The sequence below is a fragment of the Papaver somniferum genome, unplaced genomic scaffold (genome assembly GCF_003573695.1).
Source record: "Papaver somniferum cultivar HN1 unplaced genomic scaffold, ASM357369v1 unplaced-scaffold_19, whole genome shotgun sequence".
In the NCBI taxonomy this organism is placed as follows: Eukaryota; Viridiplantae; Streptophyta; class Magnoliopsida; order Ranunculales; family Papaveraceae; genus Papaver; species Papaver somniferum.
This window is the reverse complement of record NW_020628818.1, coordinates 12,174,719-12,184,759: the sequence shown is the minus strand read 5'-3', so window position 1 is coordinate 12,184,759 and position 10,041 is coordinate 12,174,719. Positions and strand designations below refer to the sequence as shown.

The 10,041-nt window shown below is 40.6% G+C and overlaps 2 protein-coding genes across 2 annotated transcripts; both read right to left on the bottom strand.

Annotated features, from left to right (window-relative positions):
* Nucleotides 1-2,934: 2,934 nt before the first annotated feature.
* Nucleotides 2,935-6,479, bottom strand: LOC113338226 (aspartic proteinase-like protein 2). The gene is made up of 10 exons (XM_026583683.1): nt 6,033-6,479; nt 5,801-5,930; nt 5,389-5,639; nt 5,083-5,310; nt 4,275-4,443; nt 4,036-4,109; nt 3,832-3,928; nt 3,646-3,706; nt 3,473-3,544; nt 2,935-3,354 (listed from the first exon to the last, which is right to left on the bottom strand). Exons 1-10 carry the CDS (start codon nt 6,275-6,277, stop codon nt 3,188-3,190), a joined length of 1,494 nt encoding a protein of 497 aa, XP_026439468.1. The 5' UTR covers nt 6,278-6,479; the 3' UTR covers nt 2,935-3,187.
* A 932-nt stretch (nt 6,480-7,411) lies between these two features.
* Nucleotides 7,412-8,685, bottom strand: LOC113338667. Its single transcript, XM_026584042.1, has 3 exons — nt 8,454-8,685; nt 7,855-8,102; nt 7,412-7,682 (listed from the first exon to the last, which is right to left on the bottom strand). The coding sequence occupies exons 2-3, from the start codon at nt 8,095-8,097 to the stop codon at nt 7,569-7,571; spliced, it is 357 nt and encodes a 118-aa protein (XP_026439827.1). The 5' UTR covers nt 8,098-8,102; nt 8,454-8,685; the 3' UTR covers nt 7,412-7,568.
* Between the last annotated feature and the right edge of the window lie 1,356 nt (nt 8,686-10,041).

The window sequence follows — 10,041 nt, the reverse complement described above, 5'->3', positions numbered from 1 at the left end:
CCGGAAGTTCAAGCGGCTATCACCGCCAAGAGCGAGTGCCACAAAGCTTTCTGCCATAGTAAAAGCGAGGAAGATTGGCAGAAATACAAGGAGGCCAATTCCAGGGCAAAGCGGGAGGTACGAACCGCTAGAGATAAGGATACCGAGGAGCTATACCGAAGACTAAACACGGGGGAAGGTAGCTTGGAAATATATAAGCTGGCCAGTCGCATTCAAAAAAATAGACTAGACCTTGACCAAGTCAAGTCAAGTGTATCAGGAACGAAGACAATCGTCTCCTGATCAGAGATGGGGATATTAAGGACCGGTGGAGAACTTACTTCGATAAGCTCTATAACGACGGAAGTGATATCCCTGTGTTGGAGGCAGGCGTCACACCTGCCAAGAACAACGACGTGGTCCAGAGTTTCCATGTGAGTGAGGTAAAGCTGGCTCTGAAACAGTCTCTAGGAGGAAAAGCCCTTGGCCCAGATAATATTCCTGTCGAAGTCTGGAAAATCCTGGGAGATATGGGTGTGGAATGGCTCACCACACTATTCAACGGTATCCTTGAACACAACAAGATGCCGGACGAATGGAGAAAAAGCGTGATTGTCCCAGTCTTCAAGAAAAAGGGGGATATACAGATTTACTCAAATTATAGAGGAATAAGACTAATGAGCCACTCAATGAAGACTTGAGAACGAGTAGTCAATCAACGCTTACGGGGTCTGACTTCTGTCGGTACCAACCAGTTTGGATTCATGCCGGGAAGATCAGCAACTGAAGTTATTTTCCTAGCAAGAACACTCCTAGAGACCTACCGAGCCCAGCAAAAAGACCTCCACTTACTCTTTATAGATCTTGAGAAAGCTTATGATAAAATCCCTCGTGAAGTCATATGGCAGGCGCTGGCGGAAAAGAACGTACCCGAGAAGTACATTGTCCTCATCCAGGATATGTACGAAGGTGCAAGCTCCTCGGCAAGAACCAGTGGTGGATTGTCCAACGAGTTTCCAATTAAAATTGGACTCCACCAAGGATCAGCCTTAAGCCCATATATCTTCGCACTGGTCATAGACCAGATTACGAAGGATATTCAGGGGGAATTGCCCTGGACCATGCTCTTTGCGGACGACGTGGCCCTGATCGGAGAGAGCAAGTCGGATTTCGAATCACGTCTGGAGACATGGAGGAAATCCCTTGAAACAAAGGGCTTCAGACTGAGCCGATCTAAGACAGAGTACTTGAAATGCCCCTTCAGTACAGAAGTAGCAGACGACGGTGACGTCTTGCTGGCAGGTCAAGTGGTCCCCAGAAAAGACTCTTTCCGATACCTGGGATCAGCCCTGCAGAGTAACGGAGAAATCGACATCGATGTCCGGCAGCGCATCCAGATAGGATGGACTAGATGGAGACAGGCAGCCGGTCTCCTTTACGACAAAAAAATACCTCCCAAACTTAAAGGCAAGTTTCACAAAACGGTGGTCAGACCTGCCATGCTATATGGTACGGAGTGCTGGGTGACCAGAGATGAACACTGTAGGAACCTGCACTCTGCGGAAATGCGCATGCTCCGGTGGACATGCGGTGTCACTCGTCACGATGGAATACGGAACGAGGACATCCGTAACACACTCGGAGTTGCACAAATCACAGAGGTGGTACGCAACCGACGCCTGCGCTGGTTCGGACGTGTAGTACAGCACGGCTGGCGTCCAATACACGAAGGAATTAAGAACATAAGAAACATACAAAAGTCGGTCGGCCAAAGAATATTTGGGAAGACTCTGTTCGCGAGGACGTAGGAAAGATACCACTGTCGCCAGACATCGTGTCCGATAAGAAAGCATGGAAAATCGCAATCCATGTGAAGGAACCCTGAGGCGCTCACTAAGGCCCCTTGTACCTCGGCTCCAGATGTTAGTGCACATGTTAACCCAATCTCGATGCCCCCTTAGACTTCGGATATCGGTCCTTAGTCAGTCCTTACTAGCCGCGATAAGCGTCGATGGGGTAAACACTAGGCCCAGAAGGGGCCAAGGATTAAACTGTCCTTGGTGCCAACAACGCAGTGGGTTCGTCTTCGACTCGCGCGTTCGCTAACTGTCCTCTAGGAGGGAATCGACGGACTGAGCCAAAGGGTAGCAATCCCATGAAGTGTGCGTAGATACGAAGTCAAGCATTGTGAGACACGTCAGGTGGGATACATCTTGTTCCCCAGACATCAAGATCTCCGCTTCTCCGTACATCTACGACGATACATGGACCTACATTGGCCAGCCCAACACAATCTTCATCTACGGAACCAAGCAAGTCAGATCGGATACCGTTGATGGCCGGGACGGAACAACGGCTCGATGGATTAAGCCTGGGCGGCTGTCCCGAACTGGACATCACCGGTCGGGCGGGATGTACGGGGTAGGGGTGTCATCGGGGAAGCGGACTAAAGCGGAGTATAAAAAAAACGAGAAGGAAAGCCGAACTATCGGCATCGAGAAGGGTCGAGCGAAGAGTGTTTCCCTTGGCAACAAGGGCGCTTAGGCGGTCCAGCCACGCCGGCGGGACATCAATGTCTGCAGTACTCACGATCTAAATGGTGCGATTAGCTCACGCCCAAAACCACCCAACCCGAACAAAGGGAATAAAGGGTCATTTTCACTGGGATTGAAGGCTTCGTTGGCTTAAACTTCTTTCACATTGATTTTCCTTGAAGTTTCTGCTCCACTAGAAAACCATCCCTATCCGACGGAAGACCCTACGGTCCCCTACACTTTCTCAGTTGCATATTACGGTTTTTCTTGTTACTCTTTTTGTTCCATCACTACCCCTTACAGTATTCCAATTACAGAAAAAGTAAACTACTATTAAATGATGCCATTCTCAAAATGACCACAAGCATGATTAAATGCAATCTGACAATTGTCTGCAATTAGGGAAAATAATTCGACAATGACTTAACCAACACAACTACATTAAAGCATTACTACCAAGCCAACCTCATAATATATACTGTACAAATTTATTACTGTCTCTGAATGTGCATTACAAATGAAAATGGAAAAAAGGGTCCTAGTGACAGTTGTCCTCAACGTTTTTCGTTCCAGAAACTCCTTCGAGTTTACATTCAGAACAGGAAAAAGGATAGTAGAAAAGATTATACATGGATATGGAAGGTAGAAAAAGGAGAAAGGAAAAGAAGGGGATTTCAATGTTGTGGACCTAAAAGCAGAAACCAGGTGGTAAATAAGATAATGTACAAAGTGATGGGTGTGGTATGTTTGAAAAGTGAAGTTCTAGGCGAATTGCTTACACGTCGTTCTCCTGTGACGGAATCCTTACTCGTAGTCGATGAAACATTCACAGGTGATGAGCCTAAAACAAGAAGAAAACTACATGAATCAGACATGAAAAGGGTATGCTGATAATGTTTCCGCAGAAAATATGTCCCTTAAAGGATGGTATATATATAGATGGAATCAGAGTGACTTACAATCATAGTTAACCCATCCTAGGCGTTGACGTGCAAGATCGTAAATAATGATCTTATCCTTCAAAACAAGGTCTGCAGAAAGACAAAAATGAGGAATTTTCTTAGTTGAAGGTTACAAAGCCATATGAAAGAAAACGAGGTTAGAAATGTGCTTCTTAGGCCAGTGTACCAACCTCCTAAAATAGTTAACCCTTGACCTTTCTGAAAGCCAAGGCACCATTCAGCACCACCATCCTGTCATATTGAGTAATAATAGTTAAATCTCATCTAGTTTTTGCTATGTGGATAGTAGATGTGTGAAAAACGTTGAAAAACTCATGGTATGTGGATACTAAAATGAGGAAAGTTGAAAAACTCACGGTATAATGCCTTTGTACAAGGTAGTCCCTAGGTTTCAAAATCATGGGCGCGTCACCCTCGAAGAATAAAGTAACTGGAGGAAATATCTCATCGACACTGAATGCAGAATAAATGTATTTCATAAATTAAGAGAGAAAGAACAAATTGCAGCATATATAGACTGAAATCACTTGAACAACTGAATAATGGTTTCAGAAATAAACCTGCTGGAGATGGGAAAACACACGGTGTCGTCAGAAGGTATAGGATGTGTGAATAGTGAAACAGCATTTGCCACCTGCGTTCGAGAATTAGACACTACATTCTGAATCAACTTGACTAGAATGATAAAGTTGTAGTAACATGCTGGATACTTTGAAGCTGTTTCAACCCGCGGGGAAAAACATACTCAGCTCTTTGAATTACCAAAAGAATTAAGAAATGGTGCGCCAGAGTAACTAACCGAATTCACAAAGGGATCATAAGCTTCTTCTGCGAGGTACACTAATGTTGTTCCAGAATCAACTATAGTTCCTCGTAATCCACTGCTGGATGCAGCGAACACAGCAGGATTTATGGGTACAATTTGATCACTGACTGCAACGCTAAGCAAATTCAAGTTATAATGCCGCCTGGAAAGATAGAGATAGAAAAGAATATTAGATTTGTTGCAAATGTTGAATTATGCTCTTGAAATTTCCAATGTAAGCAATCTACATTCTGTAAACGATCAATTACAGCAGCGCCTGAAAAACTCCATCAGCATTAATTGAGATAAATTAAGCTTCACAGGATCTGTTTTTCAATATGCATTAAGGGCACTAATAACTGACAGAAATGGAGTATATGACAGCGTATGGATAGTGTAATCATCTATTAAACCTTCAACATGTAGACCAACATCATTACCACCCAGAAAGAAAATCAGTTAGATTTATTTCCACATAACCGACATATATGTGTAAAGGGCAGAATAACACAACCAATGGGGAAATCCAAGGTTATTCTGGAAATGAAGGTAACACACACTCAAAGATTCGTGAAAACACTCAGATAGCATCATATAGTTCCTATTTTATATCTCAATTTTAGTTCCTATATGATGAAGGTAACTTCATTGTGAAGTATCCAACTAAAATTGTCTATCACATGCAAACAGATTATGTGGAGTTGTGAGGTTCCTATTTTCAGAATGAGGAACTGCAATGAGGGGGGATAACACATAATTACATAACTTAATGGGCTCTTTGACAGGGGAAGAAATGACCTACTGTGATTGAACAAGTGGGCTATAAATGATACCCGGTGCCAGAATCTCACCAAGAACCAATACACCTCCACCATAATCCTTTCCATTCAAGCAATGTGAGAACATTTTCGGCACTGTTCCTCCCGATGATAGTTGAGAGATGACAGAAAAATAGTGTTGGCCAAACCCAATAATCCCATCAATTGCTCTATTCGACCTGGTTAAACCCCCAGACTGGTAGTTGCTACACCTGTTTGGCACCATATCCACTTCTAAGTTCTTTTTCCAACAAACAAAACCAAAATATTAAAAGGCATTCAAAACATACCCGAAAACCACACGAGACGCAGAGGTGTTTGCCATGGAATCCCCAACCACCGTATCTAAGTACAAAATATCTGACACATAATACCCGGATGTGCCACTATTATCTCCATACAGAAAAGAGTACCTACATGGAGAACTCGGAGTGGGACACCCAGAAACAGCAGTTCGAATAGCAAAAGAACATGTATCACTTGAACAAGGAATCACCGCAGCTGATGACGAACTATATGGGTCAAAAAATCCTAGCTGAATCTGCACAAAACAATCAAACCAACTCTAATTAGCTCCCTATACTACATTCCTATGTAGGAATTAGGATTCTGACTTTACCACTCCACCATAGGGGCCTCTGCCCCCAAACAAACAAAAAAACAAAAATTATGCAAGAAATGAAAATAGAAATGGCAATTTACATCTAGTCCAGTGGATTTAGGGCAATTGTCACAGGAATCACAAGCAACCCATAAAACATCACTTCCAGTATCAATCTGCACATGAAATTCTCTTGGAGGAGACCCTATTTTCACTCTTGTAAAGTAAAGCCTAGTAACAACAAATACAATTACAAAGAATCAATAACCAAAATGAAATTGATCAAACACTGAGATACAGTATTAAATAACAAGAGAAAAATAAGGAAATTACCCAAATAATTCAGGATCAGATGAACCATAAACATTAAAATTAATGACACTGTTAATGCTTTCTTCTTGTTGTTGTAAGATACGCCCGTGTCTTGCTTTATCTCTAACTCTAAGCTCATTCAATTCAACTCTTTTGTTTAATGGAAAAGCTCTCTCAAGTGTTAGTGTAGTTGGAAAACCTAATAAGTTACTAAAAGAAAAGGTGAATAGTATGAAAAGAAACCAGGTCTGAAACATTGCTGCCATTGTTTTTCCTTTGTCTTTTGTTTTGGTCTTGATAGACACTCTAATTTATAGAAGATGATGATGAAAAATGTTGATGATCCGGGAGGAAAGTAGTTTCCTGCATTTTTGCTGAGAAGGAGAGACAGAAGGGGAGTGATTTTAGTGTTAGTGGAGATTAAAGGAGAGAGAAAAAAAAAGTGTTTTGGTAAATAAAAAATGGTTTCCCGAGGAGACTGAAAATGTAAGAAAAAAAGGCCAAAAAGTGTGATGGTACTTGCCTGGTTCCTAGACATAGATTTGATTAGTGTCAGCCATTAGTCAGATTTTTTAATTTATTTTATTTTTGATGCGAGATTAGTCAGATAATTGTGTGTTAATTGATTGGTTTTAATTAAATTTGATAGGACAATTTTAATATCATGCCATGGAGATGTGGATGGTAACTGCTTTAAAGTGATATAGTTGGTAACTGGTACGGATGGGACCATGAGTGCCTGGTTAAGTTCTTTTATTTGAATCTGGGTAGCCTTTTCAAGCAACTGCCATGCTCACCAAGTAAGTTTATTTTGTGATCTTGGTAATCTGAATTTTCAAACAAGGCGGCAGAGGAGTACATTCCAGAGTTTACACTAACCATTCATTCCTCCGCAAAAGAAACACATGATTTATTCACTGTCTCCATTTTTTATGATTTAGGTATTCCCATCTTTTAGTTATGGTGATTTTTTTGTTTATGATGATTTTATGCAAACACAAAGAAACATGCATAGATTCTGATGATTTTTTTGTTTATTTATCATTGTGTCGGTATAAAATCACTGTTTCCTTCGGATTAGAGCTGGTAAACGGGCGGGCCGGGGCTGGCTTGTTACGGGTTACACGGATTCGGGTTAACACGGGTCAAAACCCGCGGGTTGATATTCTTCACGGGTGGTCATTTCTTCAACCCGCACCCGTAACGGGTTAAACCTGCGGGTTCACGGGTTAACCCGTTTATGGTGAGTCAACTCGCCAGAAACCGATTTGACAGAGTTTCCTCAGTTTCCTGGTTTATTTTCGGCCACATTCAGGCCATCTAAAGCACTTTCCCTGCAACCTAACATTCATCTAACTCATTCACTGCACTCGCACATTCAAGATCAAGACATTACACACTGCTACAATCTCTACTTCAATAGCAACAACAACAATTGCGGAAGGAGAAAGAAAAGAAGAACATCAGTACAACACCACCATATGAAAGAAACTAAAAAATGGAAAACAATGTCATACACCATCACTAATTAAGGGGTCAAAACAAGCCAAGAATTTATTAAAAAGGTTCACGCTTCCTAACTGACTGTAAACGCTTCCTAGTGAATGACTCCTTAACTGACTGTAAACGCTTCCTCTTCCTGGCAGAACGTCGAAGGTCTGTCCCACCTGACTGTAAACGAAAGCAAGAAAGGGGGAATGATAATAAGTCAGCGACAAGGAAACTTCCATTTTTAATAAGCATATACATGCCAAATAAATTCAGAATCAAATGTGGCACAAATGACACTAGCTGAAATTGCTCAACAAGTCCAACAGAAAAAGAATATGTAAACAAAACTTACAATAAGATCGACACCGTCTTCTAAACCGGAATTCCATGGGACATCAGCTTTGATCACAACATAAGAAACTTGAACCGTGTCTCCTTCATATGGCATAGAATGAGATAAACATTCTTCCTTTTCAACCACAAATCGAATCCCAACTACATACTGTGATTGTTGTAGGCTTATTGATAATACACCGACCACTGTCATTAACATCATAAATCTGCTGCACCTCATTGGATGCCTAAGCAATTCCATAAATTCTGTACAGATAATAAATCAAACCCATATTCAACATGTTGCTGGCAGATTACATCTAAACAATTTATTAACATATAAAACTGTAGATGCAAAGAATGTAGATCTATGAATCCAGTATTTTACATGCAAATGTTGATCAAATATCACGCACATATGAAAATACAATACGTTAGAATTGGAAAAACAGAAGTAAATCTTACCTTGAAAAGAAAGCAAATCTGATACAATACAGTTTAAGGCAATCAAAATCGAACTCAGATTCAAAATCAATTTCAGATTCAAAATCAAGGCAATTAAAATCTATTCAAGAAGAATAATCTTTGAAAATTGAAATAGAACAGAGAGAGACTTACCAATTCTATATGATCAATAGCCAACAAATCCTTGTTTCATCTAACAAATCGATTACTAGATTAAAGGGGCTTCTGTAAATATCGACCATTTAATGGCAAAGAGCTTCTGTAAATATGATCAAAAACACGTCAAGAAGGTGAAGTGTATGAATTGCTTTGAAGATTACGTATCCAAATTTGAAGATTCGGCTGCCGAAGAACGGAGGAGAAGAGAAGGAGCAGAAGAAGAAAAGAGAGAAGAAAAGAGAATGATATCTCTTCATTTAGGTTTAGGTTTATCCTTTTATACCTTTAACGTATGGATAAGATTAACCCTAGAATAATCTGACGGTAGGGATTAAATATAACTTATTAATTAGGTGTTGTAGACGGGTTGACGGGTTTAACCCGCGGGTTTACGGGCCGGGACGGATAAACCCGTTTTCTCACAAGCCGTTATTTCTCCAACCCGCGCCCGGCTTGTTTAGGACCAAGCCAAGCCGGGCTCGGGTTTTCACGGGCCGGGTACGGGTTAATCCGCGGGTTTCAGCTTGTTTGCCAGCTCTACTTCGGATGCGACCTCTTACATTGACCCAGCACTAGTTGCGTTTGACCTACGTCCGCCTTCTAAATTCAAATCAGTGGGACTATCGGGACTAGGTAACCATAAATAAATACTCCCTCCGTCCCTATTATATAGGAGGATTTAAAAAAATCTCTTAAATTAAGAAATTATCTTGATTTCTTAAATATGCATCTACTTTCCTGTTTTAACCTTTGTCTCGTTCCTAATACAATTATCAATGCACAATAAGTAAGGGCATATATAAGAAAAACTCATCTTGGAATTGTTATTCCGCCTATCTAGCGGGATTACAAAAATTGAAAACTCCGCTTATATCTTGGGGACGGAGGGAGTATAAGCTAGAAAGAAAACAAAAGGCTGCAATAGATACGGTCAAAATGGGAAACAACAATTTTAAGGAACAATGTTGTTTGAATACCATATATAGAAGTCATAGGTAAAAACAATTGTTTCACGAAAGTTTGACTTTTTCGATTTTAAAGTCAATCTACAATTGTATTCCCAAAATGATTAATGATTTATGAGATTTTATTAGCACAGAGAGTGGTGTCATTGTCGTTTCGAACCATACTGTCAATGAACTTCCTTATTCGAGAAGAATTATTAAGAGATATTTTTCTCCTCCGTCTAAGAGTTTTCTTAATATGTTATACAAACAGTGACAAAGTGGAATTCAAGATATTCTCATCTTCTTTGACAACTTGTTCAGGACAGAGAGTAACAGAGTCATCGTGTATACTAAGAGCATAATTGCTTGAACTGGGATGATTCATTTGTCTACTCTGTTCAAAATTGAAGATCTTTAGCTTTTCAACAAGGGTGCTTCTGAAAAGCGTGGTATGATTGTTTCCTTCAGTGACCGCATGTTTCTTAGACTCGTATCGAGATAGTAAAGATCTCAAAATTTTCATCACAATATCCAGTTCCGCAATCGTCTTTCCTAGTGAATGACAAACGTTCACTATTTCCGAAAATTTGTGATTAAGTTCCTCAAACAAAGCTTCATCAAGCATATGAAGGTTT